This window comes from Mandrillus leucophaeus, unplaced genomic scaffold (assembly GCF_000951045.1).
Source record: "Mandrillus leucophaeus isolate KB7577 unplaced genomic scaffold, Mleu.le_1.0 Scaffold734, whole genome shotgun sequence".
NCBI classification, from domain to species: domain Eukaryota; kingdom Metazoa; phylum Chordata; class Mammalia; order Primates; family Cercopithecidae; genus Mandrillus; species Mandrillus leucophaeus.
In genome coordinates, this window is record NW_012107964.1 from 1,042,217 (window position 1) to 1,064,863 (window position 22,647).

Consider the following 22,647-nt stretch of genomic DNA (forward strand, 5'->3'; position numbering starts at 1 on the left):
AATATAAATTTTTACCTACATTAAAAGGTTAAAAATATGTATATTTTGTTTTAAAGGTTTAATCAAGTTTTAAAATGTTAATTGGAAAGAAAATTCTGTGTGTAAACATTGGCTAAAGTTAAAGAGGTAACAACCAGTTTTTCTGTAAACTGGACATTAAAATAAAAGCATAGCAGGTTTTTCTTAAAGCACCAACCTGCTCTTTAGCAAAAATTATAAAAGGTTAAAAAGAGTCTATAAAATCTTACCTTATGGTCGGTCAAACATTAAAAATTGGATAAATATGTCTATAAGGTTTATTAAAATTAGGTTTAACAATAATACACTAATATAAAGGTAAAATTTAGCTTATCTGGTACAAAAATCATACAAAAAGCATTGTTAAATGTAGAATGGTATTTGGCTTTCTTTGGTTTAAAAACTAATAAAAATAGGTGCTAAAGGAAATTTCTCAGTAAAAAGGCACTAAGGACTATAAAGTCCACAGCCAACGTCTCCACATTTAAAACAAAAGGTCTATTTCTTAAAAATTATATACTTGGTTTATCTTCCACTTTCCTTTCCCTCAAACACTAAAAGTCTTTTAGCACATGTATCACCCCTAGAATTTCCGGTAAACTAGCACCAGCTGGAAGATCACATTCTCATCAAAGCGTGGAAAGAAGAAAAACTCAAGCCAGCCTGGGAAGGACCCTACCTTGTGCTGCTAACCACCAAGACTGCTGTTCATACAGCAAAAAAAAAAAAAAAAAAAAAAAAAGAAAGAAAGGGATGGACTAATCACACCCCAAGTCAAGAAGACACCACCCCCTCCAGAGTCATGGACCATAGTCCCAGGGGAAAACCCTACCAAACTAAAGCTAAGAAAACTTTAACTCTTTTCATCTATTCTATTACTCTTTCTTCTTTCCTCGTTCTATTGCTGACCATCCAGTTATTAGCATAGCCAAGCCAATGTCACCTCAAACTATTGCATTTAATGCTTGCTTTGTTATATCCTGTGGAGACTTGCCAAGTCAAAGACAGCTTTCTACTTCAGAAAAGTACTTCTGTCCCTCCTGACTCTCCTCAGACTCGGCATTAGTAAACTAGGACCATTTAATCTGAGGAGATTTCGATAAAGACCCTAGTGCCAACCAGAAGTCTTGCCCCCAGTGTAGAGTTTTCAAGCCATAGTTGGTCCAACATTCTGTGGACCACTAAAGAGCAAGGATGGACTGCCCCAACCAGTTTTTGTAATTTCCTAAAATCATACATTCATTTTACTAGAGGATCATAGAAGTTAAACACTTAAACTTTAGCAATAAAGACAGGATATCAAGGTGCAAATGCCTGGTTAAAATGGATCAAATACTCCATCTGCAAATTAAACAAAAGCCATTGCTATGCTTGTGCACATGGCAGGCCAGAGGCCCAAACTGCCCCCTCCCACTAAGGTGGTTTTCTGATCGACCACGCATAGGCTGCATTGTAGCTCTTTTCCAGGATTCTACAGCCTGGAGTAATAAGTCATGCCAAGCTCTCTCTGCTATATCCCGAAGTCTGGCACTCTGCGGGTCAGCCCCTGAGGGCCATCCAGCTTCTGTCTCCCAACACTAAGTTCACTTTGTGTCTCTCATGACAACGAGAAAACTTAGCGTTTCTTGAAGACCTGAAGGGATGTGATGAGCTTAAGAATTTTCAAGAGCTTATCAATCAGTCAGCCCTTGTTCATCCCCGAGCAGATGTGTGGTGGTATTGTGGTGGACCTATACTGGGCACTCTGCCGAATAACTGGAGTGACACTTGTGCTTTTGTCCATTTGGCTATCCCTTTCACCCTGGCATTTCATCGATCAGAAAAAAAAAAAAAAAGATATCGTAAAGCAAGAGAAGCCCCTTATGGGTCTTTCAACTCTCACATCTATTTAGATGCAATTGGAGCCCCGCAAATAATACTGGATCAATTTAAAGCTTGAAATCAAATAGTTACAGGATTTAAGTCAATATTTTAGTGGGTGACAGTTAATAAAAATGCAGACTAGATAAACTACACTTATTACAACCAACAGCAACAAGTTTTTCATGAGTTTAAAGAAAAACTCATGTCAGCCTCAGCCCTGGGTCTACCTGACCTGACAAAACCCTTTACACCCAAGTGTCAGAAAAAGAAAAATGGCAGTTGAAGTTTTAACCCAGACTGTAGGGCCCTGGCCAAGGCCAGTGGCCTATCTCTCAAAACAACTAGATGGGGTTTCCAAAGGCTAGTCCCCATATCTAAGGGCCATAGCAGCAATAGCCCTGTTAGCACAAGAAGCAGATAAGCTAACTCTTGGGCAAAACCTAAACATAAAATCCCCTCATGCTGTGGTGACTTTAATAAATACCAAAGGACATCATTAGCTAACAAATGCTAGACTAACTAGATACCAAACTTTGATCTGTGAAAATCCCTGCATAATCACTGAAGTTTAAAACACCCTAAACCCCACCACCTTGCTCCTGGTACCAGAGAGCCCAGTTGAACATAACTATGTAGAGGTATTGGACTCAGTTTATTCTAGTGGGCCCAAGTTCTGAGACCATCCTTAAACATCAGTAGGCTGGGAGCCATACATGGATGGGAGCAGCTTCGTCAATCCCTGCAAAGTGACTCTGAAGAAGATGACAAGCCTTGCTCCAGTCACACCCGGAAGTTGACTGGTTCATGCACGGCCGAAGCATGAGGAAACTCATCGTGGGACTCATTTTCCTTAAAATTTGGACTTGTACAGTAAGGACTTCAACTGACCTTCCTCAGACTGAAGGCTGTTCCCAGTGTATATATCAAGTCACTGAGGTAGGACAAAAGGTTGCTACAGTCCTATTATCTTATGGTTATTATAAGTATACTGGAACTCTAAAAAGAACTTGTTTGCATAATGTTATTCTATACAAGGTATGTAGCCCAGGAAATGACCAACCTGATGTGTGTTACGACCCATCTGAGCCTCCCAAGACCAATCTTTTTAAAATAAGATTAAGAACTGAAGACTGGTAGGGGCTTATAAACAATATGAGAAAAGTGTTAGCCAAAAAAGAAAAAAAAGAGGTGCCCAAACAAGTCACCTTAAAATTTGATGCCTGTGCTGTCATTAATAATGATAAGTTAAAAATAGGATGTGGTTCTCTTAATTAGGAAAGAGGTTATATGGCAGAAAATAAGTACATTTATCATGAATTAGAACTGTGTGAAAATATAGATAATGGTCTTGTGTCATTTAGGCTACTTAAATTTTAAAAAATGAAAAAATCCTGTCCACCTTCAGCAAGGGAAAAGTGGCCCTTCCTGTACCACTGGTCCTGTACCCTTAGAACTCGTAATAATCAACCCCCTTAATCCTCGCTAGAAAAAAGGAGAACGTGTAACCATAAAAATTGATGGAGCTGGACTGGATCTTCAAGTAAATATTGTGGTTTGAGAAAAAGTTTATAAACGGTCTCCCGAGCCAGTATTTCAAACCTTCTATGATAAACTAAATGTGCCAGTACCAGAAATTTCAAGAAAAAACAAGAAATTTGTTTTTGCAATTAGCCAAGCATGTAGCCCAGTCTCTCAATGTAACTTCATGTTATGTATGTGGAGGAACTGTAATAGGAGATCAATGGCCATAGGAAGCCTGAGAGTTAGTACCTACAGACCCAGTTCCTGATGAATTCCTGGCCCAAAAGAATCACCCTGATCACTTCTAGGTCCTAAAAGCCTCAATCATTAGACGATACTGTATAGTAAGAATGGGGAAGGACTTCATCCTTCCTGTAGGAAGACTACATGGTGGAGTTCAAACGACACAGAGAAAAATCCATTCAGTAAATTTCCAAACTTGGAGACCGTTTAGGACCACCCAGAATCCCACTGGGACTGGATGGCCCCCACAGAGCTATATTGGATATGTGGACATAGAGCCTACACTAAGCTGCCTGACCAGTGGACAGGCAATTGTATTACTGGCACTATTAAACCATCTTTCTTCCTACTGCCCATAAAAACAGGTGAACTCCTGGGCTTCCCTGTCTATGCTTCCCCCAAAAAGCAAAGCATAGCCATAGATAATTAAAAAGATGATAAAAGGCCTCCTGAAAAAATTATATAATACTATGGGCCTGCCACTTGGGCACAAGATGGGTCATGGGGATACTGGACCCCCATTTACATGTTCAACCGAATCATATGGTTGCAAGCTGTCTTGGAGATCATCACTAATAAAACTGGTAAAACCCTGACTGTTCTGGCCTGGCAAGAAACTCAGATGAGAAATGCTATCTATCAAAATAAATTGACTCTCGACTACTTGCTAGCAGTTGAAAGAGAAGTCTGTAGAAAATTTAACCTTACGAATTGCTGCCTGCACATAGATGATCCAGGGCAAGTAGTCGAAGATATAGTTAAAGACATGATGAAACTGGCACATGTGCCTGTACAAGTGTGGCAAGGATTTGACCCTGAGGCCATGTTTAAAAATGGTTTCCAGTGCTAGGAGGATTTAAAACTCTTGTAATTAAAATTATAGTAGTAATAGGAACCTGCTTACTGATCCCTTATTTACTACCTGTACTCAATCAAATAGTAAAATGTTTCATCGCTACTCTAGTTCACCAGAATGCTTCAGCACAAGTGTACTACATAAATCACTATCGATCTGTCATGCAGGAAGACATAGGCAGTCAAAATGAAGGTGAGAACTCCCACTAATAAAATGAGTGAGAGTCTCAAAGTGGGGGAATAAGGGAGGAGACAACCCCTCATATTGTCTTATGCCCAATTTCTGCCTCCAAAGAAAGAAGAAGTAAAAACTAAAAGGCAGAAATGAAATCCACAGGTAGACAGCCTGGTGCCACGCTCTGGGCCTGGTAAAGATTGACCCCTGACCTAACCGGTTATGCTATCTATAGATTCCAGACGTTGTATGGAAGAGCATTGTAAAAATCCCTGTCCTGTTCTGTTTCGTTCTGATTACCGGTGCATGCAGCCCCCAGTCATGTACCCCCTGCTTGCTCAATCAATCACAATCCTCTCACGCAGACCCCCTTATAGTTGTAAGCCCTTAAAAGGGACAGGAATTGCTCACTTGGGGAGCTCAGCTCTTGAGACAGGAGTCTTGCTGATGCTCCCAGCTGAATAAACCTCTTCCTTCTTTAACTTGGTGTCTGAGGAGTTTTGTCTGTGGCTTGTCCTGCTACACAGCCATTTGATCCTTGACAAACCTAACAAAATCAAGCAATGGGGAAAGGATTCCCTATTTAATAAATGGGGCTAAGATAACTGGCTAGCCATATGCAGAAAGTTGAAACTGGATCCCTTCCTTAGACCACATACAAAAATTAACTCAAGATGGATTAAAGACTTAAATGTAAAACCCAGAACTATAAAAACCCTAGAAGAAAATCTAGGTAGTACCATTCAGGACATAGGCACAGGCAAAGTTTTCATGATGAAAATGCTAAAAGCAATTGCAACAAAAGCAAAAATTGGCAAATGGGATCTAATTAAACTAAACAGCTTCTGCAGAGCAAAAGAAATGATCATCAGAGTGAACAGACAACCTACAGAATGGGAGAAAATTTTTGAAATCTATCCATCTCACAAAGGTCTAATATTCAGAGTCTACAAGGAACTTGAACAAATCTACAAGAAAAAAACAACCCTATTAAAAAGTGGGCAAAGGACGTGAACAGTCACTTCTCAAAAGAAGACATACATGCAGCCAAGAAACATATGAAAAAAAAAAGCTTAGCATCACTGATCATTAGAAAATTGCAAATCAAAACCACAGTGAGATACCATCTCATGCAAATCAGAATGGCCATTAAAAAGTCAAAAAATAGTCTGGGGCAGTGGCTTACGCCTGTAATCCTAGCACTTCGGGAGGCTGAGGCAGGTGGATCACTTGAGGCCAGGAGTTCAAGACCAGCCTTGCCAACACAGTGAAACCCTGTCTCTATTAAAAAATAGAAAAAAATAGCTGGGCATGGTGGTGCATGCCACCATGTAATCCCAGCTACTCAGGAGGTTGAGGCATGAGAATCACTTGAACACAGGATGTGGAGGTTGCATTGAGCTGACATCGTGCCACTATATTCCAGCCTGGGTGACAGAGTGAGACTGTATCCACCCCCTCCGTCAAAAAAAAAAAAAAAGGAAAAAAACAACAGACGCTGGTGAGGTTGTGGAGAAAAAGCACTTGTACACTGTTGGTGGGAGTGTAATTAGTTCAACTATTGTGGAAGACAGTGTGGCAACTCCTCAAAGACCCAAGGGCAGAAATACTATTAGACTCAATAATCCCACTACCAGATAGACACCCAAAAGAATATAAATCATTCTTTTATAAAGATACATGCAAATGTATGTTCATTGTAGCACTATTTACAATAGCAAAGTCATAGAATCAACTTAAATGCCCATCAGTGATAGACTGGAAAAAGAAAATATGGTATATACACACCATGGAATACTATGCAGCCATAAAAAGAAATGAGATCATGTCCTTTGCAGGGACACGGATGGACTTGGAAACCATTATTCTAGCAAACTAATGTAGAAACAGAAAACCAAACACTGCAATTTCTCACTTATAAGGGGGAGCTAACTGATGAGAAAACATGAACATGTTGGGAGAACAACACGTACTGGGCACCTGTTGGGGGGTTGGGGGGAGGGAGAACATCAGAAAGAATAGCTAATGGATGCTGGGCTTAATACCTAGGTAACAGGATGATCTGTACAGTAAACCACTATGGCACACATCTATGTAACAAACTTACACATCCTGCACATGTACCCCCGAATTTTTTTAAAATCTTGAAAAAAAAAAAAAAAAGGAAAGGGTGAATTTCAGGGTTTCCACAGTGGCTAAAATGTAGAGATGTTCCAGGTAAGAAGGCACGGAGTAGAAGCTCCAAATTTTACCCACAACCTGCCCTAACATCTTTGGCTGCATCGTGCACTTTGTAAATGTATTGATGATACACAAAATTTCAGGAGTCTGCAGCAGTTTAGAAGGCATAAGAACTGACAAGCTACTGCTTCATGCAGGAAATACAAGACAAAATGGATTTAAATGTCTCAAAGTTTTCTTGAAATACCAAAAGTTGAAACTTTTGGTTCTAGACAAGATGGGATAAGCAAACTCTATTCTATTCTCAAAAATTATAGCAACGGGCTTGTAAAAACTTATAAAGCATCAATCTAAAGACTCTGAAAGGTACAGAAAAGAAGGCAGACTAACTTGGAACAACAGGAGTGGTTTAACGGCTACTGCCCTGGGTATGTCTTTTGTTTTGTTTTGTTTTGCCTCCTATATATCCTGGTTCAGTAGTGGAGAACACAGTAACCTGGAAAAGGCAACTGAAAAATAATGGAAAAAAAAAAAAATCTAACATGCTCTCTCTAGCCAAAGAAGCATGGGATAAAGATGGCCTATGCAGAAAGTGATTACTGGATGACACTTCTTCATATTCTGGCAAACATCACACACAAGTAAGACATAATACTTCTCTTCCCACAGTGCTAGTGTTACAAAAACTAGGAGCAGAACTCTTTCATCCTCACCCTGCAATATTGAGGCCTAGCTTCTCCCAACCCAAATTGAACGCACTGTCAAGGCAAATACTGAACAGGGCTCTGTCTTCCATTCTCATCCTGCCATTTAGGTGCAGCCTATCACCCCATCCCCATGGGCTTTGCATTCAGGGAGACCATAAGTGGAGCTCTCCCTTACATTCCTGCCCCACAGTAATTAGGGAATGCTTTGTTTCACCTACCTACTGATCGCCTTGATGAGGGAAAAATTGCCTGTTAGGGTTAAGAATATGACCAAACACATGATGCCTGGCACTGTAAAACTGACTTTAGCTTATTACCTACATATTCTCACATGCCAAGGAAGAAACACCTTGGATACCACACAGAATCGCAGAGGGAGGAGTGCTTGCAAGCAGAGTTTAAATGTTGGTGATAATCAGAGATCCTGAAAGTTTTGTTTCTAAATTTCTGCATTACCTTTTTCTTTTGTGTTTACTTTTTAGCAGACTCTTAATTACTTATTTTTAAGTTTATCAGTTCTTTTATATGCTTGCTCAAGTGCTCTGTTAAAGCCCTCTATTATTCAGTTAGTATACATTTGTTCTAGAATTTCTATTTGGTTGACTTTTTAAAAATCCCTATTTGTTTAGTGATATATTCTATTTGGCAGGACATTGTTTTACTCATTTGTTTTACTCTTTGTTCATTTTTCTTTTGGCTTTTAAAATGTGCTTATGAAAGCTGATTCAAAGGCTTAGTTTAATAAATATTACGTCTGTGCTTCCTAAGAGAGTTTCTGTTAACTCATTAGTATATTTTCCTGTGAATAATATTTTGTTGTTCATTTGAATGACTATGTTTTTATTTGCTTATTTATTTTATTTTTTAGAGATGGGGTCTTCCTATGTTGCCCAGTCTGCAGTACAGTGGTTATTCACAGACTCAGTCATAGGGCACTGAAATGCCTAGGCTTAAACAATTCTTCCAATTCAGCCTCCTGAGTATCTGGCACCTGTAGTGCATATCATCTTGCCTGGCTCATCATTTTTTATTGTTGAAAAGTGGACATGTTGAATACTATACTGTAGTAAATCTGGAAATCAAATTCTCCTCCCTCCCTAGGCTTTGTGACTGTTTGCTGTGAGTTGTCATTACTTATTCAGTGATCATTTCAGTTTATTTTTAAAGCTCTACTCTTCGTCATAAGTGGTCACTGACACCTATGTTTCATTAGTTGTTGGCTCTTGATTTGAGAGAGGATTTTTCAAATGTCTAGAGAATACACATTCTTTTTTTTTTTTTTTTTGAGACTGAGTCTCCCTCTGTCACCAGACTGGAGTGCAGTGGTGTGATCTCAGCTCACTGCAACCACCACCTCCCAGGTTCAAGCAATTCTCTTGCTTCAGCCTCCTGAGTAGCTGGGACTAAAGGCATGTGCCACCACATTCAGCTAATTTTGAATTTTTAGTAGAGATGGGGTTTCAACATGTTGGCCAGGATGGTCTCGACCTCTTGACCTCGTGATCTGCCCACCTCGGCTTCCCAAAGTGCTGGGATTACAGGTGTAATCCCATCGTGCCCGGCCAAGATCTTTGAGCATTTTGTTTTCTATTTCTAAGCTTTTTTGTTTAATGTATACTTTCTTAGTTTGCCTGATTTCTCCACAAAATTAATTTATATATTCACTTATTAGCCATTTAAGGTTCATAAATATGTATTACTTTAATTCATTTTTTTCTACTTATTTGGGACTAAATTTACCCAATGATACCTTATGTTTTCAGCTGTGCTAGCTTTGGCACCTGCAATAGTTTTGCTCCACTGACCATGCATATTCAAATTGGATGTCCATGAGCCCATGTTTAACATAACAGATCTAGATAGAAAACGATAAACTGGCCATTTCCTTTTCATGGATGCAGGCTGTATCCTTTTCTCATCTTCTACTAATCTACAGTCTTAAATCACATTTTCAAGTAAAACATAATAGAAAAAATTTGTGTCTTCTTTATCAAGCAAGTAATTCAAATTCTAGGTCCTAGTTTCAAGTCTCTCTCAGAGTGACTCCTGTTCTGTTACTGCTTTTGTCAGACTTCTGTACCTTACTCTAGGCCCATCTATAAACTTTCTTGTAAAATTCAGCTGTAGCAAATTACCTTGAAAAATCAGTTTAGCAAGAACACTTCATCCTTAATATCTGATCAGCCTCAATGTTTCATAAGGTTTCTCACTGTCCGCCATCCCACAAGGTTGATCACCCTGGCTGTCCCCAGCAAGAACTGGTTTGGTCACTTTAACCAGAATACCCCTCATCCTTGTTTCCTCTTAGTAAGTTTCCATCCATCAATCCTTAGCCTGCTCCTTGCCTATAAGTTCTTACTTACCTATACTGTATTTAGAGTTGAGCTCAATCTTTCTCCCCAACTACAAAATCTTACTGCAGTGGTGTCTATACCCATCTTATTATTCTGACTAAAGTGTTTCTTATTATGCTTTAACCAGTATCATGGAATATTTTTTAACATGTTTGACATGTAATTTGTAAATAGTGTTCCTCACACATGGACAGCCAAAAGTGATCAGCCTTAGCTGGAGATACAGCAAGGTAAATATCTAGCTGTGTTTTGTTCAGAATTCTCAGCTGTTAGCTTATCTCAATTAATAGTCATATTTGCTATTTGTGCATATTTTAAATATTAATGGCTTGAGTGGAGAGTGGATAAATGGTTAGTTTAAGGAAGTTCTTGCATCACTAAGGTAGCCATTGATTTTTCTATTTGAGCCTTGAATATTTCCATGCCTGAGAACAGGTACCTGGAAATCATGCATTCATTCATTCAACAGGTCTTGTGGTCTTGTGGTCTTGTGACAAATGAACAAATGATTCAATGAACAAATGAACAAATGATTCAATATAAAATATCCTGCACCAATGGTAGTATAAAGCTCTGCAACAAAATGTTAATTCAATTGGTGTGGACTTCCCCAACCATGTACATTTTAAAGGTCTTCAGAACTGGTTCTAGACTTGCCCCTAGAAGGTAATCTCCATGACCTTGGAAAATTCTACCTGATAAGAAAGAGTGTCTTAGTTCACTTGAGGTCTTGGGTAAAAACATGTATATGATTGTAACCACATAAGTGATAGTGAATATCTTGTTTTTGTATGCCTGGGTCTCTGGGCCATGCTGTATTAGTATGACCCCTACAGTAGAAATGGTGATTGAGTAGCTAGAGCCAGTCATGTGCCCACTGCATGCCTATACAATTGAACCCCAATAAAATACTTTGGACACCAAGACTCTGGTTGGTTTCTCTACTTGGCAAAACTTTGCACATGTCACATTAAGACTGGGAAAATTATGTACTGCTTGTGTGATTCCACTGTGACAGGGCAACTGGAGGTGTGCACTTGGTCTCCTTTGAAAGCTTTCCTACCTCCTACTTTCTCTCCTAAATATAATCTGTATCTTTTCTATTTAATAAATTGTAGCCATAAATGTAACACTTTTTCTAAGCGTTTTTAGTTTTTCTAGTGAGTAATCAATTCTGAGAGTGGTCAAGGAACTCTTGACAAAGTTAAATCAGAAGTGGAATTGCCTGTAATCCCAACTACTCAGGAGGCTGAGGTATGAGAATTGCTTGAACCTGGGAGGTGGACATTGCAGGGAGCCGTGATTGTGCCACTGCACTCCAGCCTGGGCGACAAGGCAAGACTCCGTCACAAGAAAAAAAAAAGAAAAAAGAAAAAAAAAGAAATTTTCTAAAATGGACTTACTGAATTGTTGCAAAGTTATCATTATAGAAAAGGAAGAATTAATAGTAGGGGGTCATAAATATAATATTTGTTGCCTGGATGTCTACTGAATCACACATGAAATAAGACAGCTGGTGTGCTGTGAACAGTTATTAGATGTAAAGGTTACCAATAGAACTTAGAAATAATAGACCCAACTTTAAGGAGTCAGATCAATGGATACATAATATGTAAAATAAATAAAAACAAGTGTTTAAAAATCTTAACAGGGAGGCCATTATAATGGCAGTCCCTGTGCTTTAGGTTTCTAAGTAAGAAAGCCAGAATGCAATATAAACAGAACAAACAAAACTAGAGACTTTACCTATCAGAAATTGCCAATTAACCTTCAACTAAAATATAATTCTTTTAAAAACTACACTTACAAAATATATATGACCAACTTATTAAAGACAAAGTTGACAGTGCAGTAAGTAAATAATGTCTTACACTGGCACTAGTGGTGCCAAGCCTATTAGACATTCACAGACACACAGACAGAAAAGATCTTGATTCTTATCTCAGGCTATACACATAAATTGATTATAGACGATTGTAGCTCTGAATGCAAAAGTTAAAATTTTAAAGCTCTTAAAAGAAAACAGAGATATACGTATTATAATTGGCAAAACTTTAAAAAATAGAAACCAGGACCAGGTGTGGTGGCTCATACCTATAATTTAAGAACTTTGGGAGGATTAGGCAGAAGAATCACTTGAGGCAAGGAGCTCAAGACCAGCCTGGGCAACATAGTGAGAACTCGTCTCTACAAAAAAAAAAAAAAAAAAAAAAAAATAGCTGGGCAGGTGGCATGCTCCTGTGGTCCTAGCTGCCTAGGAAACTGAGATAGAAGGATTGCATACGTCCAGAAGTTTGAGGATATAGTCAGCTATGACAATGTCAATGCACTTCACCAGGGGTGACAGAGTAAAACCCTATCTCATACATACATATATACATACATAATAACAAGTTAACAAAAATAACCAGAAAGTCATAAAAAAGAAAAATTGATGTGTAACTACATTCAATTTAAGAAATTATTATTATCAAAATTAAGAAAATAAAAAACTAGAGTGGGAGAAGATATTCGTGTGTGTATGTGTGTATATGTATATATATGTGTGTGTATATATACGTATGTGTGTATATATACACATATGTATACACATATATATCTGATAATATACTTGTATCCACAATGTAATAAGAAAAAGGTAGACAATGCAATATAATGATGCAAAAGTCTTAAACTGATACTTGAAAAAAATTACCTTCAGATGGGCACTAAACATATAAAATGGCTTCAACTTTATTAGTTATCAAGGAAATGCAAATTATATCTCAATGCAGTTCAGTTACATAGCCACCAAAATAACTAAAATGGAAAAAGAAAATATAACAAATGTTTGCCAAGATGCAAAACAAACGAAACTCTCATGCACTCCTGGTGGAAATGTAAATTGTAAGGACCACATTAGAAAACCATTTGGCAGTATATACTAAAGCTGAACATATGCATAACCTATAATCTAGTACTTTTTCTAGGTCTCTAGCATACAGAAATGTGACTATCTTGGCACCAAAGACAGGTACTAAAAAGTTCAGAGCAAGAGTATTCATAATAGTCCCAAACTAGACAAAATCAAAATTTTATCAACAATACAAGTTGATTTTATACAATGGAATACAATACAGCAGTAAGTATAGATGGATTAGATTATGGATGAAAAAGAAGCAATGCCACTAAGAACGTTGAGCGAACGAAGCCAATCATAAAGAGTATATATTTTATGACCATAAAGTTCATAAATAGACAAAACTACTTAAATGTTTTAGAAATCAGGGTAATGTTTGCACTTGGTGGATAGGCAGAAACCACAAGAGGGCATCTGGATTTCTAGTAATCCATGTTTCCTTTAATTTCCTTTCTTTTTTTCCTTTCTTCCTTCCCTCTTCCTTCCTTTTTTTTATGCTCTCCTTCTTGAACTAAGGGCTAGTTATGTAGGTATGTTGCAGAATTTTGTAACATTTATCAAGCTATATACTTATAACTTATGTATATTTATATATGTATAATATACTTCAATATAATTTTAGTGACAAGGCCTAATGCTTTCCTTAGCAATTGACAGGATACAAATTATAAATAGATCTCTATAATGATTTTATATTTCTAAGAAACCATACTACATTTTCTATTCTTTTTCCTCCTTTTCTTCCTACTTATTAAACCTTTTTCATTTCAGTATTCATAATGAAGACTTTGAAAATTATCCAATGAAAATTGCACATAACCTTTACATAGAAGTCCATACTCTAAACGTATCACTCTTACAATATTAATTTATCAATTTTCTGTGGTAAATATTTTTTTTTTTTGAGAGGGAGTTTTGTTCTTGAGGCTGGAGTGCAAAGGCACGATGTCAGCTCACCACCACATCCGCCTCCCAGGTTCAAGCAATTCTCCTGCCTCAGCCTCCCAAGTAGCTGGGATTACAGACATGTACCACCACGCCTGGCTAATTTTGTATTTTTAGTAGACACGGGGTTTCTCCACGTTGGTCAGGCTGGTCTAGAACTCCCGACCTCAGATGATCCGCCTGTCTCGGCCTCCCAAAGTGCTGAGATTACAGGCATGAGCCACTGCACCAGGCCTTTTGTGGTAATTTTTGGCCTAAATAGACTTAGAAGTTAGATAAATTATAACGTACTTTCATTCCTCATAAAAGAATGACGTTAATGTTCTTGACAGAAAGACTAGAGACTCAAGGAAGCCCTTAGTTTCATAAAGGCATCAAAAGTAATGATAACAAAAATTCATTGTGTATCAAGACAGTAATAGCTTTTCCAGAAATATGGATGTAATTTCTGTCAAAAATATTTAGGTTTGAATAACTTCAATTTAATAGCATTTGCTTTAGTATTAAAGGTGAGAGTATAACTAATGAAAGTCAATTTTGCTTTATTTTAAAAAGCAGCAGGGGAGGGCAAGATAGCCAACTAGATGCAGCGAGGTAGAACAGCTCTCACTGAGGGACTGAGATGACAGGTATGCTTTTAACAATCTTCAGAGGAAAGGCACTGACAGTGGACAGAGGGAAGACACAGAAGCTGGTCTGATGCAGCAGAAAGCTGGAAACAATGCATGGGGCTACCGTATACTGGGACTCATTTCTGGACCACAATAGCTCCAGAACGAGTTGAACTGTCAAGAAGCAACCCACTCTCGCCATAGGCCTCTGGAACCTTGAACAGGAAGAGACCCGTTGACCACCAGAGACACTTTGAGTTAGCTGGGAGAGCTGCTGTCCCTTAGAACTGCAACCCCTACTTGGTAGAGACAGCAAGCCAGCTGATGTAGAGCTCAAATGGTTTGGTAAAGAAGCATCTGTAGTGAGGTGTGGACTTGGCCAACCATCCCCATAGGCTCAACTTGCTCCGAGACTTTAGCAGCCCAGAGGAACTGTCAGATCTGATCTCCACAGGGCTGTCTTGCCTATCAGATGGCACTGGTCTGACCTAAGCATCCCTTGGTCTACTGGCCTATCCTGGGGCCCAAGCCTGGCCATGTCTGCTTGCAGGGCAGTCTTGGGTGTCCTTGGGGCCCACACTGTAGCTTTTGCACTGATGCACTATGCCCGACTGGTGAAGAGTTCCAACGAGATGATTGCTATGACCACATACAAGCCTGTCTGCTCCCTCCCCATACTGCAGCTTCCCCCAGGGCCATGGTAACTTCCCACATTGCTTTGCTGGTGCATGTCTATATGGGCAGGTTTTACTTTCACTGTCCACCAGCACAGGAGCACAATTCACTCTCCCGCACCCCCCACCAACCACCACTGCAGATTCAGCCTTGGCAGGCACAGAGCCAGCAAGCCCTACCCATACTAGCACCCCACCCTTGCACTAACACTGCACAGAGAACAGTGGGTCCTTCCCTGAGCAATCACTCCTGCTTGTAAGGCACAGATTAGGCACCCAGACCTGCACCACTAGCATTCTGGCCCTAAGCCAACACCACCTCCAGCACAATGGCACACACACTCTGCAACAGGGGTTCCTGCCACTCATAACCCCCTGCTGTATTGCCTTCACCACTCCAGTGAATGCCTGTAGCAGGGCAAGCACTCCAGCACCCACTAGCACTCTGCTGCAGCTGCTGCACCTCACCCACCACCATATACACAGTGCAGTGGATTCCAAACCTCCAGGAGCCAGAAAACAAATGAGATTCAAAACAAGTCTCCCAGAGAGCACAAAGTCCAAGATTTGGGAACTGAGTGCTGGCCCCCAAAATCTTCCAGAAACAAAAACAGTTGGTTGAAAACACATTTTACCACAATCAAAGTCTCAAGGCAATCAAATACAATAAAAGAAGAAAAATGCACATCCAAAGGTCAGTTACCTCAAATATTGAAGGTAAATAAACCAACAAAGATGAGAAAGAATCAGTGCAAGAATGCTGAATGCCCAAAAAGCTAGAGTGCTTTCTTTCCTCCAAACAACTGTGTCACCTCTCCAGGAAGGGTTCTGAACCAAGCTGAGATTGCTGAAATGACGGAAATAGGATTTAGAATATGGGTGCAAATGAAGATCATCTGAGCTATGAGCATACATTGAAACCTAATGCCAGAAAGCTAAAAATCATGACAAAACAATGCAGGAGCTGACAGACAAAATAGCCAGTACATAAAAGAACATAACTGATGTGATAGAACTAAAAAACCCATTCCAAGAATTTTGTAATGGAATGAAAAGTATTAACAGCAGAATACACCAAATGGAGAAAAGAATCTCAGTGCTTAAAGACTGACTTTCTAAAATAAGACAATCAGACAAGAATAGTGAAAAAAAAAAGAGTTAAAAGGAACAAATAAAACATCCAAGAAATATAATGTTATGTAAAGAGAATGAATCTGATTCTCATTGGTGTCCCTGAAGGAAATGGGGAGAATGGAAGCAAGTTGGAAAACATATTTCAGGTTGTCATCCATGAGAACTTTCCCAACCTAGCTAGAGAGGCCAACATTCAAATTCAAAAAATGCAGAAAGCATCAGTAAAACACATCAAAACAAAATCATCTTCAAGACACATAATCATCAGATTCTCTGAGGTTGAAATAAAAGTAAAAATGTTAAAGACAGCTGGATAGAAAGGTCAGGTAACCTACAAAGGGAAGCCCATCAGACTAAAAGTGGACCTCTCAACAGAAACCTTAAAAGTTGGAAGAGATTGGGTACCAATATTTGACATTCTTAAAGAAAAGAAATTCGAACCCAGAATGTCATATTTGGCCAAACAGATTCATAAGCAAAAAAGAAATAGGAAGATCCCTTTAAGACAAGCAAATGCTGAGGTAATTTATTACTACCAGATCTGCCTTACAAAAACTCCTGAAAAAAGTGCTTAATATGCAGAGAAAAGACTGTTACCAGCCACTACAAAAACACACTGAAGTACACATACCAATGACACTATAAAGCAACCACATAAACAAGTCTGCAAAATAAACAGCTACCATCATGATGGCATGATCAAAACCATACATTTTAATACTAACCTTAAATGGAAATGGACTAAATGCCCCAATAAAAAGACACAGAATGGCAAGATGGATAAAGAACCAAGACCCACTGGTATTCTGTCTTCAAGAGACCCATTTCATGTACAATGACACATGTACGTTAAAAATAAAGGGATGGAGGAAAATCTACCAAGCAAATAAAAAACAGAAAAAAAAGCAAGATTGCAATCCTAGTTTCTGACAAAACAGATTTTAAACCAACAAAGATCAAAAAAGAAAAATAAGGGCATTACATAACAGTAAAAGATTCAATTCAATAAGAATATATAACTATCCTAAATATACATGCACTCAGCACAGAAGCACGCAGATTCATAAAGCAAGTTCTTAGAGACTTTTAAAGAAATTTAGACTCCCACACGTAATAGTAGGGGGCTTTAACACCCCACTGACAATATTAGATCATTGAGACAGAAAATGAACAAAGATATCCAGGACTTGAACTCAGTACTGGATCACATGGACCTGATAGATAGATATCCACAGAACTGTACACTCAAAACCAACAAAATACATATTCTTCTCCTAGCCACATGGCACATACTGTAAAATCAATCACATAATCAGAAGAAAGATACACCTTAGGAAATGCAAAACAACCAAAATCGTAACAATCTTTCAGACCACGGCACAATCAAACTAAAAATCAAGACTAAGAAATTCACTCAAAACCACATAATTACATGGAAATTTAATAATCTGCTTCTGAATGACTTTTGGACAAATAATAAAATTAAGGTGGAAATCAGGAAGTTCTTTGAAACTAACAAGAATACAGATACAACATACCAGAATTTCTAAGATACAGCTAAGGCAGTGCTAAGATGGAAAATTATAACACTAAATGCCAACATCAAAAAGTTAGAAAGATCTCAAATTAACAACCTAACATCACAACTAAAATGACTAGAGAACCAAGTGCAAATCCCAAAGCCAGCAGAAGGCAAGAAATAACCAAAATCAGAGCTGAACTGAAGAAATCTGAGACATGAAAAACAATTCAAAAGATCAGCAAATCCTGGAGGCATTTTCTTTTTAATTAATAAAACAGACCATGAGCTAGCCTAATAAAGTAAAAAAGAGAGAAGATTCAAATAAATACAATAGGAACTGACAACGGGGATATTACCACTGATGCCACAGAAATACAACCAACCATTAGAAAATATTATGTATGCCTCTATACACATAAACTACAAAATCTAGGGGAAATGGATAAATTCCTGGACACATACACCCTCCCCAGACTGAACTAGGAATAAATTCAAACCCTGAACAGACAAATAGTGAGCTCTGAAATTAAGTAATATCTTCTCAACCAAAAAGCAGCACAGGACAAGACAAATTAACAGCTGAATTCTACCAGATGTACAAAGAACAACTGGTTCAATTCCTGCTGAAATTCATCCAAAAACTTGAGAAGGGACTGCTCCCTAACACATTCTCTAAAGCCAGCATCATCCTGATACCAAAACCTGGTAGAAGCAGACAAAAGAAGAAAACTTCAGGCTGATATTTTTGATGAACATCAATGCAAAAACCTCAACCTCAACAAAATACTGGCAAACTGAATCCAGCAGCACATCAAAAAGCTTACCCACCATGATCAAGTAGGCTTTATCCCCAGGAAGCAAGTTTAGTTCAACATATGGAAATCAATAAATGTGATCTATCACATAAACAGAACTATAGACAAAAACAACATAGATTATCTCAACAGATGCAGAAAAGGCCTTCAATAAAATTCAACAATCCTTCATGATTAAAACTCTCAATAAACTAGATATTGAAAGAACATACCTCAAAATAATAAGAGCCAAATACAACAAACCCACAGCCAATATCATACTGAATGGCCAAAAGCTTGAAGGATTCCCCTTGAAAACTGACACAAGACAAGGATGACTTCTCTCACCCTTCCTATTCAACATAGTAATGGAAGTCCTGGCCAGGGCAATCAGGCAAGAGAAAAAAACAATGGGCATGCAAATAGGAAGACAGGAAGTCAAACTATACCCGTTTGTAGATGACATGATCTTACACTTAACAAATCCCATAGTATCACCCCAAAATCTCCTTACGCTGACAAACTTCAGTAAAGTCTCAGGATACAAAATAAACGTGTGAATATAACTAACACTGTCATATACCAACAACAGCCAAGCCGAGAGCCATATAAAGAACACAATCCCACTCACAACTGCCACAAAAAAGAATAACATTCCTAGAAATACAGCTAACTAGGAAGGTGAAAGATCTCTACAAGGAGAACTATAAAATGCTGCTCAAAAAATTTGACAACACAAACAAATGGAAAAACATTCCATGCTTAAGATAGAAAAAAATCAATATTGTAAAAATGGCCATACTGCCCCAAAACAATTTATAGATTCAATGCTATTTCTATTAAACTACCAATGAGATGCTTCACAGAACTAGAGAAAACTATTTCAAAATTCATACAGACCCAAAAAATAGCCTGAATAGCCAAGGCAATCCCATGCAAAAAGAATAAAGCTGCAGGCATCATGCTACCCAACTTCAAGCTATACTACAGGGCTACAATAACCAAAACAGCATGGTATTGGAACAGACACATATAACAATGGAACAGAAAACTTAGAAATAAGGCTGCACACCTACAACTATACAACTACTTGATCTTTAACAAACCTGATAAAAATAAGCAATGGGTGCCACTGCACTCCAGTCTGGGCAACAGAGTGACACTACATCACAAACAACAATGATAACAACAACAAAAACCCCACACACAATGGGGAAAAGATTCCCTATTTAATAAATGTTACTGAAATAACTGGCTAGCCATTTGCAGAACATTGAAATTGGACCCCTTCCTTACATCATACACAAAAAACTAACTTAAGATGGATAGAACACTTAAGTGTAAAACGCGAAACTATAAAAACCCCAGAAGAAGACAACCTAGGCAGTATCATTCAGGACATGGAAATGGGCCAAGAGTTCAAGACAAAGATGCCAAAAGTAATTTCAACAAAAGCAAAGTTGGCAAATGGGATTTAATTAAACTAAAGAGCTTCTACTACACAGAAAAGAAAAATATCAACAGAGGAACAGACAACCTACAGAATGGGAGAAAACTGTTGCAAACTATCCACCTGGAAAAGATCTAATATCCAGCATCTATAAGGAACTTAACAAATTTACGAGAAAAAAAACCCAAAACACAACTCCATTAAAAAGTAGGCAAAGGAAATGAACAGACACTTTTCAAAAGAAAACATCCATTCAACCAAAAATCATATTTCAAAATGCTCAACATTCTCTAATGGTTTTCATTAGAGAAATGCAAATGAAAACCACAATGAGATACCATCTCACACCAGTCAGAATGGCTAGTATCAAAAAGTCAAAAAGTAACAAATGCTGGCAAGCTTGCAGAGAAAAAGACCCTTATACACTGTTAGTGGGAGTGTAAATTAGTTCAGCTATTGTGGAAGACAGTGTGGTGATTCCTCAAAGAACTAAAAACAGAAATACCACTTGACCCAGCTATCTCATTACTGGGTATATACCCGAAGGAATATAAATCATTCTATTATAAAGACAAATGCATGTGTATGTTCACTGCAGCACTATTCACAATTGCAAAGACATGGAATCAACCTAAATGCCCATCAATAATAGCCTGAATAAAGAAAGTGTGGTACATATACACCATGAAATCCTAGGCAGCCATAAAAAAGAATGAGATCATGCCCTTTGCAGGAAACTGATTGAGGTGAAGGCCATTATCCTTAGCAAAATAACACAGGAACAGAAAAACAAATACTGCATATTCTCACTTGTAAGTGGGAGCTAAATGACGAGAACACATGGACACACAGAAAGGAACAAAAGACACTGGGACTTATCTGAGGGTAGAGGTGGGAGGAGGGAGAGAATCAGAAAAAGTAACTAATGAATACTAGGCTTAATACCTGGATGATGAAATAATCTGTACAACAAGCTCCCATGACACAAGCTTACCTATGTAACAAACATGTACCCCTGAACTTAAAAGTTAAAAATAAAAAATAAAATAAAAAGCAGTACCGAGTGCTAACATTTGTATTAAGAATATGGTTTACTGGGAAAAAAAGAGATATTTACTAAAACTGTGGACCATCTGTGTGAGTCAAAAACCCTTATATATGTTAGGTACAATGTAAAGAGCAATGCTAAAACAGCTGCATTTTAAGATAAACTGTTTAATTTTTTTAATTCATACTTTTATTGACAAGCACACATTATGCATGACCTGAAATCATATCATGTATAAATTAGTGTATGCATTATGAGCTCAATCTGTCAATGGGCTTTTATTCATAAGTGTTGCTGCTCTCTTCCCAACATAATAATAGTGCTACTTTCATTATTTGAGGAGAGTACTGTTTGTACATGGAATTAAAAACAGACAGTGACACACTTGTGGGGTCCTAAGAAAAATATTATTAAAAGGTGGCATTTTCAGCCCTGAGAATTACATTAATGCACCACCCCCACTCTGTGTCTCCTTCGATGAAATTCTCTCTACTGACAATAAATAACTATGTCTGTGAGTTGGACTGCTTCCACTCTCTGATTGCCTTCTGGTTGCCACACCTGGGTAGTTCAGAGTCACAAGAAACCCCATGCCACGTGGCAGAATGCACACTGTTCCCACCTCACCACACTCTACTCTCTCCATCCAGCACTAGCTGCAGCCAGGCTGTCTCACAGTCCAGAATGCTAGCCAGCGATCAAGCTTTCTGAAGTGCCTTGGCTGGGGTCCATAGATAAGGACCGCCAGGCAGTGCTCCAGAAGCCAGCAGATGCCATCAATCAATTTCCCACCTGCCAGACACTGAGAATCTCCAGACACCGAAAATCTCCAGACACCAGAGATGTCCTCTGTTGCCAGAGCTGAACTCTGACATGAAGACTCCAGAAGGCCCTGCAATGTAGGCATGCTTCAATCATTGCCTCTCTGTGGCCACAAGGACACAGGCTCTTCCCATGGCTAGTGAGTTGTCCAGCACACTTGGGGCTCTGGAAAGTCCCCTTTACAACTATAGGCCTTAGCTGAGCTCTCCATTTACATAAGGCCAGGCAGTGCACATTATGGGAGACACCCCTGGGTACTGGGATGAGGATGGCACTTGGCATGTGAGCTAGGATTGGGTGCCCACTGCTCTACCCCAGCGAAGCAGTGGCCAGCTAGCCTCTGTCCCCTTACCGACCTCCTTTGCTACAACTGCATTTCTGGCAGGCAGTGGATCAGGGAAGCATCTGCAGTTTTGGACCATGCAGAGAACCACTACTGGACAAGCATTTCCAATCTGACAACAGAATAGTACAGCACTGCTGAGGTGAAGTTGGCAGCGAACTTTGAGACCATAAAGGCAGCCAACACTTCCAAGTCATCACAACCTGCCTCTCCCATAGATTTATTGTAGACCAACTCAACCATCTCCATGTCAGCAAGAAATGGTCCTCACTCTAAGCCATCACTCTTGGATTTAGATCATTGGGCTGCTTTGGTATGGAACTGAAAAGCTTTAATTTCTATAAAAACATAAGGTTTTGGACCACAGCTTTATTAAAACAAACAAACATGAGCAGAGTTGTCTACATATGGAATATCTGGGATAAACTCCTACTTGAAAGTATAATCACTGTTTTTTTGTTTGTTTCTCCTTTTTTTTTTTTTTTTTT

General features: G+C 38.6%; 1 protein-coding gene across 1 annotated transcript in view; it reads right to left on the reverse strand.

Annotated features, from left to right (window-relative positions):
• ZNF678 (zinc finger protein 678) overlaps window positions 1–22,647 on the reverse strand; it is a 103,587-nt gene that overhangs the window by 59,697 nt on the left and 21,243 nt on the right. Inside the window, 1 exon segment of the mRNA XM_011965739.1 lies at window positions 12,012–12,104. Within this exon segment, the coding sequence (XP_011821129.1) occupies window positions 12,012–12,104 (93 nt within the window).